The following is a 20,405-nucleotide window of genomic DNA, read 5'->3' on the forward strand; positions in this document are numbered from 1 at the left end:
TTTGTCTGGTGACTTTGATTAGGAAATATTTTTGTAAGACTCAACATTCTACCTTCGTTTTTGATACCTTCTTTTCCAGATGATAAAGCCTCTTAATTAGGACTCAGCAAACCTTTTCTGTAAAAAGCCATATAGTAAATATTTTAGGCTTTGGAGCTCATAGGATCTCTGTTGCAGCTACTCAACTCTGCTGCGGTAGAGTGAAAGCCACCCTAGACAATATATAAGTGAATGAGTGTTGTTACAATAAAACTGTAGTTATAAAAACAGGCCCAGAATTGCCTGCCACTCGCCAAGCTCTTCTCTTTAGCCTTCTCACCAAGAAAGAAAGAAAGAAAGAGAGAAGGAGAGAAAGAGAGAGGGAGAGAAAGAAAGGGTGGGGAGGGGGCTTTACTGCTTAGAGCTATTTGCTTGTTATGTTCTCTTTCCTCTTTCATGTGCACATTTTTACATTTGCAGTCCTAACTTCTTTGTTAAACACTCACTTTACAACCTTTTGAAACATGGCCTCTGTCCCTCTTTATCTACTGAAATGGCTCTTTCATTGGTTTCTTTGTCACAATGTGCAGGGGCCTTTTCTCGTTCTTCATCTCTTGATAAAAGAGGCAGAATATTATGGTTAAGAACTTGGGCTCTCAAGTCAGATGACCCCAGATGTAAATCCAGGCTCTACTATTCCCTGTGTGAACTTATGTTAGTCACTTACTCACCTCTTTAAGCCTCAGTTTTTTCATCTGTTTATTGGGGATGATGATAGTACCCATCTATGAAGGTGCTGTAAAGAGTAACTGAGATAATGCTTGAAAAGTATTTGGCTTCTTACCAGTAAACATTAATGGGTTTTTTTGGACTGTTATTTTTATTATCACAGTTACCATCATTATTATGGACCATCTCATCTTTCTTAAAACTCAGTTCTTAGTTCATTGGACAATGTGCCATTCTGAATGTCCTTCTGCCACTCTTGTGTCTTACCTTCTGCTTTCTACACAACTCTTTCTCTTTTCATATCCCCAATGCAGGATTTTTTTTCAAAGCTTTGTATTTAGTGTTCTTTTCCTTTGGCTATTTACTTCTATTTTAACTCTCTCATTTATAGATGACTCCTGGATCTAACCATTCAGTCCCTGTTTCTTTCCAGAGAGTCCTATCTTCCCAATTATTTTTTTCAGCATCTCCACCACTTTGGCCTTCTGAGATATCAGTCATTAAGACCAAACTCATCCTTTTGAACTCTTGATTTTGCCATTTCACTCAGGGACATCATCATTCACTGAGGGTTGAACCTTTGGAGTCATCTTGAACTTTTCATTTGCTTTCCCCATCCAGTACCCACTAAACCCTGTCCAGTGGCTGCAAAAGATACTTCTTTTGTTTTTATTTATACTACCAGCTCTCTTGCTAAGGTCTTTTTACTAACTACCTTCCACGTCTTTTTTTTTTTTTTTTTTTTTTAACAAGAACTACAAGAGCTAGTTTTTTCATTTTATCTGTCTCCTTCTGCTTTCCACAGCCCATGTTCTTTGTATCAGGGAAGCTGAGCCACTGTGAATGTTTATGGGGTTAGGGATTTCTAGAGCTCACAATTGTGGGGAGGAGCTGGGGAAATGACGCTCTGTGCCTCGGACACCATGTTCAACCTCTTAGACTGCACTGGAGTGCTATACCGTCCTGCTGTAACCCATCATTCCAATCTGATCTCCCACTATAAGGTGCCTCTGTTCCTAACCAGGAGATAGGAGTCATAGTGTCTGGATGTACCACTGCATGGGTTTGTTCTTTTGTTTAACGATCCCTTCTGTTTTTCTCAATCAGTACAAATCTTTCAGGACTCAGCTAAAAATAAAAATAAAAGTTATTTTTAACCTCAGCTAGGTGTGATTCCTCCTTTGGATAAAATTTTTTTAAAAGCTTATATCATTCATTTATCATTGAATAAACAGTTGTAAAGGTCTATAATATGGCAGGCACTATCATAAGAAACAGGGATTCAGCAGTGAAGAAAATAAAATGTTCATGTCCTTGTGGATATTATATTATGTGGCACTTTATGTCTTGTGTTACTGCTAATTGTGAATATTTCTTCCCACTTCTAGGTTTTTAAGTTGCTGATGGCAAGGGGTAACCTTTTTCAAGACTGTAGCTCCTCTATGCCAGGTGTTCAGTTTATTTCTCTTGAATGGAATAAAGAAACTGATGTGGAAAATGATAAAATTTTCTATGAATAAGCTGTTTGCTGGAAATAAGAACAGTTGTATCAACTTGTGAGCAACCACAGATGGCATTTATTGCTAATAGTTGTAATTCTTACCCGTGGGTTCAATAGCCCAGTATATCTGAAAAAGCCTAGGTAGTCACCAGCAAGTGTGATATGAGTTAGTGGTGTCACATAGTTGCCAAAGAAGCCAATTTGACTTGTACCATATTAATGAAGGTATACTTTCTACAATAAGGAAGATGATAGTGCTATTCAGCTCAGCTCTGTGCTTACCAGTCCACTCTTAGTTACAATCCATTTCACTGAGGAGACTTCATGAGGTTCTAGGTGGAAGACAGAATACAAAAGTGACCTACAGGAAAGGAGGTCAAGGACTGGAGAACTGTGTCAGTGTAGGCATGGGAAAAGGAGCTGGGAATGTTAAACCTGAAGAAAAGAAGGCTAAGGAAGAAAAAATAAGTGTATTTAAATATGTGCAAGACTGTCACTGCAAGAGAGCATATGATTGTGCAGGGTGTTCTCAAGGGGAAGATATGGGACCTGCAGGAAGGATGTAAGAAGACAGATTAAGACTCAAAACCATATCTAGGAATGACAGGGTACATTTTCTTGGAAGGAATTGAGCTTTGTAAACGATGGTAGTCAACAACTTTTCTGTGTTGCTTTAGAGAAACTGAACACTATAGGGTTAGGGTGAAGTAGAGAGGTTAAACTAAACAGCCTTAACACAACCGTCTCCTATGAGGTCTTCTAACGGGGTAACCCAAGAGATTATAGCCTTTCAGATTGCATCTCCTTTATTTTTCATATTTATGTACTTGAGAGATGAATTATGAACTGATAAACCCCTTGATTTACTTTTTTCAAAATTTTCAATCTGTACTCTGTGTAATCATTGTATGTCATCTTAAATAGATTACCTTTTCTGAGCTTTGAGCTCTTTAATGGTAAAGGATCTAAATGTGGTCTGCTGAGCTATGCTCAGAAGAATCTTGGGAGACAAGAGATTTTATCTCTTCTTTGAATTGAAGAACTTAATTTTGATTGTTCTTTTACATGACATTTTAAATGTTCTACTTAAAGACCATTTTTGTTGAGTTCATGTAAATCCTCTCTCCTTGGTGAATGCTCAAGGGCATACATTTCAAGCACTCCTTGGTGAATGCTCAAGGGCATACATTTCAAGCATCTCTTTGCTCTCTCATGGTGATTAAAGATACCAACTTTATAGTGCCTCATCCAAGTGCCTCTCAAATTAGCCTTTTGCGGCCCCAAATGTATATCAGTTCTTTCTTAGTGTGTGATTTATTTGTCTCTTGAAATTAGGCATTCATTCTTGGTAAGATACGAATTATTGATTACCCTTTTTGCTTCAGGAGGCACAGATCAATACAATAGTTAGAAGAGTTATGATTTCTATCAATTAAGATTTTAAAAAACTTACAGTTAGCTCTATGCAGGGCATTGTGTAAATGCAGAAAGATATGATTCCTGCCTACAATCAGAGGCAGGAATCATAACTTTCTTGTCTTAGATTTTAGGGATTTTAGGCAGAGAATTTGATGTGAGAAGCAATATTCATATAACTTCTTTTTTCTAGGGGGATCCCAAGATAATAACTTATGTAACCTCAATATATTTTACAGCAATAGGAGCTGTTTTTATTATACATAAACTTTGGCATTACTGGCCCTTTTTCAGTAATAGGTGCTTGAGTGCTGTTATTTTACTGAATTGTCTTCATAACACACTAATAAAGAATGTGCGGTAGATATTATGAACCTGACTTTACAAAGAAAAAGGCAAGAGAGATGGCAGTGCTACAGCAAGTAGACATGGGCTCTGTGATCAGACCTGAAGTCTTCGGAATAGTGTGTAAAGTCTCTATCATTTTGAAATTTATGGGGGAAGAAGGGCAGACTTTAGCTTCCTATCGTTATGATATCAAATAATTCAAAATAGAGAAGTGTGAATTTAACTAAAAAAGAATATTGTTTGTCTCCTCTGCCAAATGAATTATGAGATGGAAGGGGACTCTTGACATGTAAGGCCTTTGAAGAATGAATAATTTTTTTAAGAACATGAAATAAATAGACAACCGGCAGCTCTGACGAAAATATTGGAGACACTTTTAAAACCACACTGTGGTTATCTTTTTCTTCAGACTTCTTGGCTTCCTTCATGCTTTTTTGTATAAGTACAAATATAGAAGAGCATAATCTTAACCTTTTCTGTAATATTTTTTGTCTACCATAGGGATCCACCATCTCCCATTGGGTTTTGTGTTTATATCCGTAAAACAATTGAGAATGATTTAGGTGCAATTAACCTGGTAGGGGAGGCATCTTATTGTAATAGAAACTAGATGATATTGACTTCGTTACTACCTATGTTAATATAATAAAACCTCAATTTGTTTTTGTTTTTTGGTGGCTCTTAATTTACAAAGAAAAATACTTGATGTAATTGAATCGATTTTTAAAATACCAATTTGTAAGGGATGTTCTGGCTTCTATAGCATTGAGACCAACCGGCTGTCGGGCATCATTTTGTAGTCATTGCAACAGTCTCAGTGTTGCACATTTTCCTTTCTCTGTTTCCTCCGAACCTAACTCTATGTCTAACACATAGAGGGTGCTCACTAAAAGTTAATGGAGGAGTTAGTATCTATCAAAGTGTCACTGAGTGAGGTTCTGAATCATCAAGAAGTGTTCACTTTTGTTCTACGTGCTGCATTTCCTGAGGCAGGAAAGGGAACTGAAATGCCTTCAATTTTTTTCTGGCATTAAAGTTGCCAAAGGTTACTTGCATGAATAAAGTAAATTAATAATTGCTTACAAGCAGCATTCTCAACGACTCCAGTTAGAAGGGTTTGAGGTTTCATCCTTGTGCATTCTGTGGTTTGCTGAAGTTTTTTTCATACTCCTTCGTTCTGTGTTTCCTTCTATCCGAATATCGGCTGGGCTGACTTGGATGCTTGCCTTTTTCTGGTTTGGAGCAGATGATTGACAGAATATGTGTGAAAGTACAAGATCATCTCAACTCCTTACGAAATTGTGGGGGAGATGCTATCCAGGAAGATTTAAAATCAGCAGAGCGGCTCATGCGTGATGCTAAGAACTCTAAAACGGTGAGTTTCACTTCAGGCTGTGTGAGAGTCTGGTATAATAAAAACGTTTCATAAAATTTAGTTTTAGAAACCAGTTTCAACTTTCTCTCTCTACCCAATTCCAAGTTTACTAACAAGTGGCAAAGTGAACTGAATTAGCCTTGACCTCCTTTCTGTACCTGTGCTGATTACCAATAATCAAGATATAGAATAAAAAGCAGAGGGCCAGTGTGATTCACAGAGGGTGCGATTGGGCCCTCAACAACTGAGGGGGAGCTGTAGTTTAAATGAGTAACAGCTCATTTAAAATGATTCTGCTTCTAAGCTGATAACATGAAACTCCCCTCTGTTACCCCTAAAAGGAAGCTTCTCTCACATTAGACTTTTGTTCCCAATGTGTGACTTAGTAGAGTAAGGACTTAACTGTGAGTCAGAAAAACTGGAATCTGGTTTTGGTTCTGCTACTAGAATCACATAATCGCTGAATGTCATTAGTATGAGGAATCTGTAGATCAATCAGATACTCTTGTGATACAATAAGAAATGTATATTTGGTCTTTGTTCCCAGTTCCTGATACGGAGCTTCTAAAACCTTGTAATTTCCTGAGTGATAGGGATGATAGGAGCATCTTTTGTTATAGTGTTTGGTCTTTGTCCCTGGTTCCTGAAACAGAGCTTCTAAAACCCCTGTAATTTCCTGAGTGACAGAGATGATAATAGCATCTTTTGTTATTAATAAAAAGCCCCTCTCATCACATTAGAGTTTATCCTAATGAGGTGACCCTTCCTGTGCCCCTAGAAAGTTGCAGGATAGGGGAGGTTGCCAGAGGAACCAGCCACGTTATTAGTGAACTGAATCTGTCAGCCCCACCCGCTGGATGCCATGGAAATGGAGAGGGGCTAGAGATTGAATGGACACTAGTGGCCAATGATTTAATCAGTCGTATCTATGTAATGGGTCCTCCATGAAATCTCTAAACAGTAGGCTTCAGAGAACTTTTGGGTTGATGAACTCATCAACGTGCTGGGAGAGTTGTATACCTGGAGAACTCCCCTGAAGCTCCCCGGATCCCGTACTTCACCCTATACATCTTCTGTTTGGCTACTCCTGAGCTGTATCTTTTATAACAAACCAGTAATCGTAAGTAAAATGCTTGGCTGAGTTCTATAAGTTATTTTAGCAAATTATGGAACCTGAAAAAGGATTTGTGGGAACCCCTCGAATTTAAGGCTTGTTGGTTAGAAGTACCAGTAACAACCTGGGACCTGTGAGTGCCATCTGAATTGAGGATAGTCTGGTGGGACTGAGTCCTTCACTTTTGGGATCTGAGGCAAACTCCGGGTAGACAGTGTCAGAATTGAATTGAATAGATTTGTAGGACACCCATTTAGTGTATGCAGAGAACTGGAGACTTGCCCGGTGTGGCAAACACCTACACTTTTGGTGACAGAAGTGTTGTGAGTAAAAGCAGCTCAACTTTCATACCCCAGATGAAGACATTAAGACATGAAGGGGAGCTGGGCGTGGTGGTATGCGCCTGTAATCCCAGCTACTCGGGAGACTGAGACAGGAGAATCGCTTGAACCCAGGAGGCAGAGGTTGCAGTGAGCTGAGATCACGCCATTGCACTCCAGCCTGGGCAACAAGAGCAAAACTCCATCTCAAAAAAAAAAAAGAAAAAAGATATGAGGAGGTAATGTATTATTCCTGTGGTTTCAAAGCTGCTTAATGACAGAAGTGGTCAATGTGAAAGTCTCCTACTACCCAGTCTAGTGTTTCTTAGGGTTGCTGTGACTCATTGAATAAAAATGAATGCCCATAGTCTGGACTTGTTTATTTATCTGTGCAAAGAGCCTTTGACTGAGAAGAGATTATCCCTAACAGTATTCCTTCACCCTTCTCATTCACTCTGCAATGACTTTGATTGAAATATTTACCCAATTCTAAAGAGGTTATTTTTTATTTCTCTTACAGTTGTTACCGAATTTATACCATGTTGGTGGTGCATCTTGGGCGGGAGCCAGTGGCTTACTATCCAGTCCAATTCAGGAGACCCTGGAATCAATGGCTGGAGAAGTTACAAGAGTAGTAGATGAACAACTAAAGGTTTGTGGGGTTTGTTATTTGGGAAATGAAATTGTTAAGATTTAACTATGTATGATAGCATTTTATTTATAAACCATAGCTATCTATGTTTTATAGACTTGTATGTGTGCATGCTGCAAAGATGTACTTGTAGTAAAAATTGAATACTGTGTCTTTTCCAGCTTCATTATAAGTTTTGGAAAGACTTCTTACATAATCATTTTTGATGGTAAACCTCTAAATGTACCTAATAAATTATGGGTTGCCACTGATAAAGGAATGATTGATTTCTATTTAGGGGGTAGAAAGAGAAGTGTGCTTCTGGAAAAAATACCTTCTGTTATTAACATCTGATTTAGAGAATGGGGAAAATGATTGTAACTACATTTACAGTACCTAGATGGTGCTTATGTGGGGAGTCTGCCACTAGGTAAATAGATAATCTTGTAAGGGGCTGGTTGAAAGACTAGGAAAGGTATTTAAATGTAATTACAAGGTACCCAAGGTTGCAGAGACCTGCCTATAGATTCACTGAAAAAAAAGGTAAGAAAAGAAACAAAAAGTTATTGAAACTTTTGGGGAATAGAGTAATTAGAGTAATCTAAGACCAGCTTTTGCTTAAAGTAACTTCAAGAAACAGCTACACTAGATAAATTTCACATTCAGAAAGTTTTCATCACTTCCAGTCTGCCTATCAAGGTAGCCTTTAAAAACTGTCTGAATTTCTATAATTATTTGGCCTGTTTTCTTCTGAGAACACAATTACTACAGCATATAGGGATTTAAAGTGCAACTCATTAATAACTTTTCAGCGTGTTAATTACTCTCTTTGACAAGTTAATGAAGGAGAAAATGTGGGGTTGTCTTTTTAAGGAGTTTAATCCCCTGCCTTCCTGTGCATATAATACAGAGGGACTCTGTGTGTCATTTTTATTTTATTTAATCATGGTTGTTTTGAATCCATCCTGAGCAGAGACAAATGGGCAGAAAAAGGATTGTGGATGGTAGAGTTCTGCTAGACCATTTGTTACCTAATAGCACTTGTTTTATCCTGCATGAAGGATAACATATTTAAAACAAAATCAGCTTTGTTATTTATTTTTAACTGTAGAAAATGACTTACTCTTTGTGAAATGTTTAAACAATACTAACATATAGGGAAAAAAAGAAAGTGAAAATCCCCTGAGATCCCAGAGGTAGTGTCTCTGTTAATATCTTAGTGAATTTCTAGACATTCTGTGCCTATATATACAGTTTTTTATATAAGTGATAATACTATGCATACTGATTGGTAACCTTGTTGTATTTGGTACAATGTCATGAATACAATTATAGGTTGATGAATAATCATTTTTAATGGCTATGTGGTATTCCATTGCATAGATGTACCAGCATAATTTATTTTATAATTTCTGATTAATTTAGTTAGGGTAAATGTCTATAATTGACCCATTGTTATGTCAAATAGTATTATACTTTCATATGTAGTCACACACTGCTATTCACTAGTGCAGGCAATTGCTGATTTTGCCACATCTTCAACGATGCTAAGTTTATCAACCTTTCAATATTTTTCAATGTAATGGGAAAAAAATTTTCATTGTGTCTTTTTGTTTGTTTTCTGAGATGATGTCTAGCTCTGTCACCCAGGCTGGAGTGCAGTGGCACTATCTCAGCTCACTGTAACCTCTGCCTCCTGGGTTCAAGCTATTCTCCTGAGTCAGCCTCCCAAGTTGCTGAGACTACAGGTGCTGGCCGTCACGCCCGGCTAATTTTTGTATTTTTAATAGAGACGAGGTTTCACCATATTGGCCAGGCTGGTCTCAAACTCCTGACGTCAGCTCAAGTGATCTGCTTGCCTCTGCCTCCCAAAGTGCTGGGATTACAGGCATGAGCCACCGCTCCCGGCCTCATTGTGTCTTTTATATTTCTTCAGTAACTCAGTGATGCATCACGTCATTTCATTCCCCCTTTGTATTTCTTCTTCTGTAAGTTGTGTATTCATATGCGTTGCCTAATTTGTTTCATTAAAGTATTTGTAAGAACTTATTCCATACTGAAAATTGGCTAGAATTTAAATGGGCATGAAACATTTGTAACAGGACCTTTCCTATCAAACAGCTTCAAACTGTTAATTGTCATTTCAGCTGGTCTAAACGACAAACCACCCCTTATACCTTTGGTGTTCATTTCCTTCTCATTGCATGGAATTGGTGAAATGGATTCTTGCCAGTCTCTTAGGAAAGAGCAGAAGGAAAATGTCTGAAGTATAACAATTTGAATTTTTTAAAGCCTAAAATAATATAAATATATTTAGGATTCAAAATATTTTCTGTAAATAGGCATTTCCTACATTATTTTGACCTTGATTTCTCGGACCCCTCTTTAAACATCACCAGTGTTCTCCATTCATCATCGCCTCCTTATTTGCAAATATCATAGCATGCTTTTCTCTCATTCTCACTATTTCTGAGGTCCCAGGCCTCCAAATGGCCTTTTCCCCACCTTTTCCTGTTCCCTACTCGCTTGTTTTTATTATTCTCAATCCTTCTGAGTTTCAAGTTTCTTTTCCTTTGGGGATGTCTGGAATGAATCAGAGAAAATCCTCAACCAAAACGTCTTAATTAAATGTATTTTAAAATGTTCTTTTAACTGGGTGCACATTTCATTTTTGATACTTCTAATGGACTTCCTTAGAATTCCTTCCAGTTTACATGACAAGTGGACAACCTTTTACTATTAAAAAAAAGTACCATTTGTCTATATAAATTTCCAATGCATTGATTTTCTTAAAATTATGTAAGGAAAATGTATTTTTAATATAACCAGTGTTCAGTTTTAAATTAAACTATTGTGGCTGTTACTGAATTCACTACTACTATCAAATTTTCCTAGTTAAAAATTTTCCTTTTTCTATTTCCCACATTCTCTAAAATTAACATGTTAAACTTGCAAGAGCTAAAGTCGATGGATTATCTTGTTTAAATGTTATTTTGTAAAAATAGTTTTTATTATAGGGAGTGGTAGAATCAGAAAAGGAAGCTCGCAGGCCTAGATTTGTGTCCTGGGCTTCCTGCTAAGCAAGTTGCTTAAATTTTTTGGACCACATTTCCTTCTGCAAGATTATCTTGGCCTCATGATAATCAGGGGGATTTATTCCAGCTCTAATATTTGATCATCCTGTACCATGGCCAGTCATAGATATTTTGAACATTGAATGAGAATAAATTCAAATAGCTCTTTAAGCCATCTTTCCAAAGTATTATTTCAGAAAGCAAAATAAATGGCCAGATAAGCCAGCCTTCTTAGTATACTTCCTGGAGGAGAATAAAGCAGTAAGTCTGGAGAAATTCCTTCTTTGAAGGAGATGATGTTTTCTCTAAACTGGCCTGTTTTAGGTATTTCAGAATGACAACACTCCCCCGTTTTCCCTCTTTTGATCCTAACATTTATTCCTGGAGTAGTAGTAGATGAACAAGGGGGATTTGAATGTTTTAACATAAGGAAACATTCATTTCTCCCTTCTGGACTTAAAGTCTAGGGTATTTGTGTTGGCCTACGAAATTCTTAATTTCATTCAGGGCTTAAATGGTAAAATACTTGACTGGTAAATTTCAGCTTTACTTAGGATATGAGGCCTGAGGGGTTTAGGTGGCATTTTGTCAACTATCAACTCAGTTTGGCCAGAAGAGTTTTCTGAGTTTTCTTCTTTCTAGACTTTATATTTTCCAAAGCAAAAGAAAGGAAGATTTCAGAGCATTTTAGTATGGAAGTTGTATTTGCTTATAATGAATTAAAAGTCATTGGCTCACTGCAAGAATATAAGAGCATAGCTGCCATGTTAAGGATATTAATCCAATGTATTTTACAAATTTTAAACAGGTTTCCTAAGTACCATTAGTTATTTTTACAGTTAAGAAATATAGAACCTCATAACTGTCATTAGAGATACATCAAAACAAAATCGGATTATCATAGTTCATAAACAGGGCCTGTTCATTGCAAGTTGTCTGAAGGTAGTAAAACAGAGAGACTAACAAGATGAAGACTATACAAGAAAAGTTAGGAAATATGGATAGAATGAGAAATTTAGCATAAGCCTAATTTAGATTTCCCCCCAAAAAGAAAACAGAGACTAGGGGAAGGCAACATTTGAAGAGATGACAGCTGAGAATTTCAGAGATGAATTAAAGGCCAGAATCTTCTGATGCAGGAAGCCCAGTGAAACCTAAAGCAGGATAGATAAAAGCAAATTTATATCTAGAATCGTTGTAATAAAAAGTGAAGAGTGCTGAAGATAAAGATCTTGAAAGGAGGCCAGAGTTGGTGGTTGGGGGCAGGCAGGGAGAGGCTCTTTTTTATTACTTAAAAAAAGACCAATATTAACACTGACAGTTCACTTCTCAATAGTTAATGGAATCCAAAAGACAATGAAATAATATCTTTAAACTTTAGAGAGTACATAACGTATCAATCTAGAATGATATACCCAATGGACCTAGTTTTTACAAATGAAGATGAAAACATTTTCATCACTGCAAAAACTGAGATCATTTATTGTCAATAGACTACACACACACACACACACACACACACACACACACACACACACACACACACACACACACACACACACACCAAACACCAAAGGATATACTTTAGGACAAAGAAAACTTATCTAAAAAGGTAGTCTGAGCTACAAGAAAGACTAATGAGCCGGGAAGGTCCAAATATGAGTAAATAGTAACATTACATGAAACAATGATATAAATGTCTAACATGCTTTAAAATTTTAAAAAGCAAATACTGAAAGTGAGTGTATAAGTTAGTAGAAAGTCAGTTAAAGCAATCCAAGGTCCTAGTTTTATTCTAGATAAGTGTTAAGAACTCAGCATTAGACTTGCATTGTCCAGTGTGTTACGCATTAACCACATGTAGCCATTAAAATTACAATTAAACAAAATTCAAAATTCAGTTTCTCAGTTGCACTATGTACATTTCAAGGGATCAGTAGCCACATGTGGCTAATGCCTCCCTTATTGGACAGCACAGATATTCCTATCATCTCAAAATTCTATTGGACTGTGTTTCTTTACACATGAAGTAAAATATGCATGTTAAAATTCCTAGTATAATCACTAAAACAGAGGCACTAAACTAGAAGTTATACTGCATTTCTAGAAGAGCATTAGGAAATGTTGGGTTATTTTTGGTGTCATAGTGACTGACATGGGCAGGTGACAGTGATCCTAAATATCGTACAAGGTTGAGTTCCAAGCCAGAATTGATCCCACCCAAATGGCAATAGGAGAGGTATCACCAGAGAGAAACAGGTCCGTGAATAATGACAAATGGTCCAGTTTTCCAGAAATATGTAAGAATTTGAAGTGTGTGAGCATCTAATCATATGGCTTCATATATAAATGAATGAATAAGTGGACAAAATTACAAAGAAAAATGGACAAATTTGCCATTGTGGTAGAGATCTTTTAAAATAACTGTCCATAATTGATAGATCAAGTAAAACAATGATGAAGAAGATTTGAATAACAGAAATCTTAATTGTAATCTAATGCAACTATTCAATCAGTGCACAAGAAAAGGAGAATGTGAAATTTTTTTCAGGTGTCCACGGAATATTTATGAAAAATGCCCATGAAGTCATAAAGGTCATCTGCACAATTTCAGAGAACATATTTTCTGGTCTCAATTCAAATAAGTTAGAAATGAATAACAAAAGATAACTAAAAAAGACCCCACATGTTTATAAATTTAAAAATTACTTCTAACTCATGGGTCAAAGAGGAGGACATAATTTAAATCAGAGGATATAAGGAATGAAACAGTAATGTAAATAGTAATATAAGAACCTGTAGGAGGCAACTAAACCAGTACTTAGGGTGAAATACATAATTTTAAATGCCAATATTGGAAGTGAGGAGAGGTTGAAAACTAATGAGCTGTTAATGGATAACTTAAGAAGTTAGCAGTGAGGGTCATGATGCCTACAACATGCTTTCAGGTGTTTCAGAGAGAGGGGGAAACAAATATTGCAAATTATTAGCAACTGGTGAATTTTAAGAGTTAGGTTGATAGATGCTTATTGTCCTATTTTTTCCAATTTTTGTAGGTCTAGATTTTTTTTTTAATGGGAGAAAATATTTCCTTTAAAGTCAGGAATAAGGCAAAGATGTTTATTATCATCACTTCTATTCAGCTTTATACTGAAGGTCTTAGCCAATGCATAATGATAAGCAAAAGAAGGGAGAAATGTAAGAATTAAAAAGGAAGAAAAATTCTATTCAGCTTTATACTGAAGCTCTTAGCCAGTGCATAATGATAAGCAAAAGAAATGAGAAATGTAAGAATTAAAAACGAAGAAAAATTATCAGAATTTGCAGATTTTATGATGTCCTACATAGAAAACCCAAAAGAATCTGCAGGTAAGTTATTGAATTTGTGTGCTAAGGTTTCTAGATGTAGAGCAATATGTAAAAAGTTAGGCCAGGCACAGTGGCTCACACCTGTAATCCCAGCACTTTGGGAGGCTGAGGCTGGAAGATGTCTTGAGCCAAGGAGTTTGAGACCAGCCTGGACAACACAGTGAGACCTCATCTCTACAAAAATTTTAAAAATTAGCTGGACATGGTGGCCCATGCCTGTAGTCCCAGCAAGGTGGGAGGGAGCTATGATTGCACCACTGCACTCCAGCCTGGGTGGCGGAATGAGATCCCGTCTCAACAAAAAAAAAAAAAAAAGAAAAAATTGTGTTTCTATATGTCAGCAACAACTAGTTAGAAAATGTCATTAAAAATAGTCACCATTTAAAATAGTAACAGAGAGCCTGGTATGGTGGCTCACATTTGTAATCCCAGCACTTTGGGAAGCTGAGGCAGGTGGATCACCTGAGGTCAGGAGTTCGAGACCAGCCTGGCCAACATGGCAGAACCCCATCTCTACTAAAAAAATACAAAAAAATTAGCCAGATATGGTGGCACGTGCTTGTAATCCCAGCTACTCAGGAGGCTGAGGCAGAAGAACAGCTTGAACCCGGGAGATGGAAGTTGCAGTGAGCCGAGATCACGGCACCACTGCACTCCAGTCTGGGTAACAGAGCGAGACTCCATCTCAGAATAATAATAATAATAATAAAATAAAATAGTAACCGAAAAATCTAAAGTACCTAGGAAATAAATCACACAAAAATCTCTAACACCTCAATGGAGAAAGTTTATTGAGAGACTTTAAGGAAATTCTAAAATAAAAATATGTGTCATATTTGTGGGTAGGAAAAGTTATTGTTACAGATGTCAGTTTTTCCTCAAATTTATCTGTTATTTGATAATTCTAATAGACATTCCAACAGGTTTTTAATAGAACTTGACAAAGCTGATTCTAAACATATGGAAAAGCAGTGCTCAAAAATAGCCCAGACACATATAAAGAAGAACAAGAAGGTTGGTAGTCTTGTTCTACTGCATGTTAAGACTTAGGATAATTAGAAAAATATGCAGAGGTAGATGAACCAAAAAAACAAATCCAATAAATAGACCCATACATACATTCCAATGTTAGAAATGACAGAGGTAGCACTGAAGTTTAGTACAGAAAAGATGGACTATACCCGTACTTAGTGAGTCCTTGGGCCTGTAATACTTTTTAATATGTTCCTTAGTGATTGTTTTAAGAAGTGTGCCAGGCCCTGAGGATGTAAGGTGGGACTTCACAATTGCCACCAGGTTCTAACTTTGTATCTGGAGTCTGATGACTCTAGCTCTCTGTGAAGTTCCAGAATTCTATTAAAATTGCATATAAATTTTTCTGGATGAGTGTTCATCGGATTCTCAAAGGCGTGTCTTGGCCCAAAAATGGGTAAAAGTCACTAACTTCTTGAGCATTTTATTTTATTTTATTTTTTATCACTGAGGTTCCGACTGTATGGCAGCAGGAAAGAGTACATGTCATCAAATACAGCTTGGAGTGTGACGAGAGTAGGGGAAGAAAGAAAGTCTTCTCAAAGAAAAATATTGAGCTGAGTATGGAGGAGTACAGATGTTTTATTCTGGCCCAGAGGGGAAAATGGAGGAATCTAGGCCAAGAAAACATTGTGTACAAAGCATGGAAACAGAGCCTGGATCATACCGGGAACTGCAACCATGATTGGATTATGAATAGTTATAAAGGAAATAGAGAGATAGGGCAAGAAATGAAGCTGGCAAGCTCAGAATCTACCAGATACTTCAGGGATTTTTATTCTGTGCTAAAGAATAATAATTTTGACATATTTCCACTTTTGAGGAAATACCTAGGAATACATTTAGCATGTTTTGGAGATAGTTGTGGTGGAAGGGGTTGAGGTAGGTAGAGTCTAGTGAGACTTGCAAATTTCTCACCTAGTTTAATACCATTCTTCACAGTAAAGAACTTAGCAGGAAAGGCTGATTTTGGTGTTGTAGTTGTTATTGTTTGAGTGGGGAGGGGAGGACAACACATTGCAGCTGACCTTTCCATGGCATATATTCAGGTGGAAAAGTTTCCTAGGCTTTATTGTGTATATATTGTATCATATGTATTATATAGGTGATTGTAGATAAACATTTGGTTGAGACTCACTGGAATATAGGTAACAGTTTGAAGCCATGGGAAGGATGGATGTTGAACAGGGTCTGGTGTGCATAGGTCCATGGGGCATGAAGGAGAGGCTGCAGTCCTCTCTTATCTTTCTCCCAGCCCTGCCACTGCAAAGTTTACCCTGGCAGCCCTAGATACTGTTTACTTAAGAGAACAAGGGAACAAACTTATAAGTAATGAAGCAGAGACGGAAGGCACATTCTTTTGGATACTGATCAGGGCCATTAAATGAGGATGGGTATAATAGGAAACAAGAGTAGGAAACAGAAGACCTGAGTCCCCATCTCACCAACTCCAGTGACCAGCTGAGCAACCTTGAGCAAGTCACTTATGTCCTGTGAGCCCCAGTTCCCTCATCTAAAGTCTGTCTTCACCTACAGAGTTGTTATGTGGATCAAAGGAAATCCTGGATGAAGTTACTTTTAAAGTGCTGTATTGTACTGTTGGGATAGAGGTGGTGGTAAGGAACTAACTGCAGAATATTTGCTGGATTAATTAAATGCCTAAGACAGGCTAAAATTCCTTTTTATAGGGTCAAAGTTATGAGATCATGGAGCAGAAAGAGACCTTATATAATTTTATAGATGAAAATGCAGAGATCTGCAAAGATTATTCGCTTAATACTACTCACTTAACATTCCATAGAAATTTCATGTCAGAGTTTACATTGGAAGCCAGGCCTCCTCCCTTTAGGTGTGAAGTTCATTCAAACTGAATTAGCACTGTCATGCAGGGAGACCTTTCAGAAAGTAACTGATATGTTGAAGAACATGACAGAATTAAAACAGAGTGTTGGATTCCTGAGGTTGTTCTTATCAGGAGTGCCAGACTATTCCTCCATCTAGAACAAAATGTGTTTATTTCAGTGTCAAAGAGGAAACTAATTTGCCTTAAACTGAGTTACTTGCATCTCTTGCAGATGATTGGTATAGGAGCTTTCCTGGAAAATATACTAATTCAGTGATTATTCAACCAGAGTTATAATGGGGACAGAGCACTGTCAAAATAGGAAAGGCTTTTGGAAACTTCTCAAATGACTGCCTCCCTCCTCTCTTCCCCTGGTTTTCCACATGATCCTTATAAACAGCCTGCTACTCTGCTGCTCATACTGCAGTGCAATGAGAAATTTTACTGGTGGATTGTGCTTTGCATTTTAATATGTGAGCAGATAGACCACTGTACTAGTCTTTCGATAATAGTGCTTCATTGGTCCTTATTCACACTGGACCAGTAATAGGATCCAAGCCTTGCTTTCAAAAACTGCATTTCTTATCATTAAGAACAGTGTTCGAAATCAGATTAATAATAATGTCTGTGATATGTTGAGCTTTTAATATCTGTGATATACTGAGCTCTTATTTTGTGCTAGACACTCTGTGGAACACATTAGACATGTAATATTATTTATTCTCAATAATCCTATGAGGTGAGAACGTTTTTATTGTCATTTTATGGTCAAGGAAAGTAAAATGGAGAGATCAGTAACTTTGTCCAATGTCACTCAGCTAGATTTCAAATTTAGGTCTGACACTGACGCTGATGCCCTTTCCACACTTTCCAACCATATCACCCGTCTCAGACAAATCATTTAACTTCCCTTAGCTCACATTCTTCAACCGTAAAATGGTGATCACATGAATAGCTTCCCTACCCATCTTCACAGATGTTGGAAGGATAAAATGTGCAGAAACATTTTTTAAACTCTAAAGTGCTATATGAATGTGTTTTCAGTGTTATTATTAATGCTGTCTATAAAGTGCTGTTAATGTTTTTGTCTGTTATTTTCCTATAGTTCATTGTTGTCATAATAATTAATATCTTACCTAAAGCTTTTCTTTTAAAAGAGTAAAATTGGCAGTAGTTTCTGTGATTTTTCTGCTACTGCTGTTTTGATAGAGCAATTGAATGGTTCACCCTAATTTGGAGTTTCTGTGATTTGCAGAATCTCAGAAGCATTCACATATGATGTATTTTCTGGGGTTACCTGTGACTTTATGTTCTAGTACCAGGGAAAACAATTTCTTGTGGTAAGGGGGTATATAAAGGCTTGATGTTTGTATTTTTTAATCTTCTCGTTAATGGCTTTGTGTTAAATACAGCTGACACGCCATAACACTTCAGATGCCAGCATGAAGCTTGCTTGGTTCTGCCAAGTGTCTGATTTAAAGTGATTACCAGAAATCAATGATCATCCAACAGTCACAAGTCACCCTGGGGCAGCTCGAATTCTTGGTTGCGCTCTGGGACTCCGTCGTGCTCCTGTTCTCTGAGGGCTCCGTGTCGTATATAACCACCTTTCAGTTTTATGGTGGGCGCCTCGGGTGCAGTGTCATCATCTCTTCCCTTCACTTGTGCTGCATTGCAGGTGTTGCTTGAGTCCATGGTTGATGCTGCTGAGAATCTTTGTCCCAATGTGATGAAAAAAGCCCACATTCGACAAGACTTGATTCATGCCAGCACCGAAAAGATTTCTATTCCACGTACCTTTGTTAAAAATGTCCTGTTGGAGCAGTCTGGAATTGACATCCTTAACAAAATTAGGTAGGTTTATAATGTTAATAAACCTAGGAGCTGCAGTTTCTGTAAATGCAGTCAAGGCAGCTGTAAAGAGGGTTATTGTTGGCTGTATCCATATATAATGTGTTTAGGCATGTTTAATAGGCAGAAACTGTATGTAAATATAACCGTGCATAAATGCATAGGTTTTATACATTTCCAAAATGAGATGATCACGTAAATGCCTGCATTACTTAAGGACATAGAATTATCTGCTCTGTTTAAAGGTTTTATATTTAAGAGGGGGTACATGTTTGTAATCCCTGTTTTCTGTTTCTGAAGTTTATCTTTCATCTTTATAAATCACTAGCTTGAAGATTGAGATCAGTTTGCTTTTTACCATCATACACTGTGAACAAATGCACAGCCTATAAATAGGCAGAGGCCCACTTTGACCTTACCATATTTTCCTTCTGGGTTATTTTGGTGGGTCTGTAATACTATGTGTGTATTAATGGTGTCTTTGCAGTGTTTACCTAGATTTCTGTTTGAAAAAGTTTGAAAAATATGACAAGATATAAATATTTAGAAGCTGTGATTACTGGCAAACTTTTCCGAATTTTTACATAGAGACTCTTGGTCCATCAACAGTATTACATTATAGCTCAGCTAATTCTCATAATGTTTCTTAGTTGGGGAACCAGATAACTAAAAAGTAAGTTCAGAAACATTTTTTAATTTTCCATTTTAACCATTTTTGAATATTGATAAAGATATTTAGATGTAGCAGAAATAATAGCTCCTGTCTATAGAGCTGGGGGTGGTGCTAACACACAATGATACAACTAAATGACAATCCATGAGAAAAATGAGTCAAAAACAAAAAAAGCCCCAAATTATATTGTCGTTAACTAGATATCAAAGGCTGATGACTTTAAATCCAGATTATAGAACTTTGAGGATTTAGAAATTCTGCAGTAACTGAATAATCTCAGGTCTTTTTTGTTTGTTTGTTTGTTTTGTTTTACTGAAGCCCCTGAGTCCTACTCAGCTGAATTGTAAGGCAATTGGAAGGACTTGAGAAATTTTAGAAAAGACTTCTAGAGGGTTTATAGGACCCCATAGATTAGTGACTTTATAAACTCTAGCCCTTCACTAGGTGTGCTTACTTATTCTTATAACCTGTGGTTTGAGAATTTTTTTGTTGGAGATGCCTAAACATTAAGGAGAAAATAATGTATTGGCCACTATTCTTTCATAATAGTGGTTTCAGCCACAAATAGATCATATTTTGATAGCTTTGAGTATCAAATTCTGTCAAATATGATCATTTCCTTTGAAAATGGGCAAATTCTGAAAGTTGAACAGCAGTATAGAATACACATCAATGAATCAATTTTATGTCCATTAACTCCATACTTGGCTTTTTATAATGCATTATACTGAACATTGATAGAATGAAAATATTTACACCTACACATGCATGTATGTATACATTCATATAATATGCACGTTTGCATGGGCAGGTTAAGTTGACTCTTTTCCTCTAAAACCTTTGCAAACTGGAAGCTTAACCAGGAAGGAAGCATAGTATCCGATAGCAAAATGATAGAATGATCCTGAGATATTAAAAAATAATTGTGTTTTTAAGACTCTATCTTTTTTGGTGCTACAATTTGAAATAGATAAACCACTCCTCCCCACTTTCAGAGAGGAGAGAAAGAGAAACTATTGAACCTATAGTTTTATGAGGAAGTATAATTTCTAAACATGCCTGAAAAGAATCAGAGGAAGTACTTAAAATTAGATTTTCAGGTCCCTCTGAAAGTTTGGGGTGGGACCCAGTAACCTGTATTTTTAATATG

At 36.9% G+C, this 20,405-nt stretch overlaps 1 protein-coding gene across 13 annotated transcripts in view; it reads left to right on the forward strand.

Annotated features, from left to right (window-relative positions):
• The window catches only part of CARMIL1 (capping protein regulator and myosin 1 linker 1), a 349,638-nt gene that overhangs the window by 263,692 nt on the left and 65,541 nt on the right, over nucleotides 1-20,405 (forward strand). For all 13 annotated transcript variants that reach the window (XM_054557000.2, XM_054557001.2, XM_054557007.2 and 10 more), the window contains 3 exon segments: nucleotides 5,220-5,348; nucleotides 7,303-7,434; nucleotides 18,410-18,585. In XM_054557000.2, the coding sequence (XP_054412975.2) occupies nucleotides 5,220-5,348; nucleotides 7,303-7,434; nucleotides 18,410-18,585 (437 nt within the window).

This window comes from Pongo abelii, chromosome 5 (assembly GCF_028885655.2).
Source record: "Pongo abelii isolate AG06213 chromosome 5, NHGRI_mPonAbe1-v2.0_pri, whole genome shotgun sequence".
NCBI classification, from domain to species: Eukaryota; Metazoa; Chordata; class Mammalia; order Primates; family Hominidae; genus Pongo; species Pongo abelii.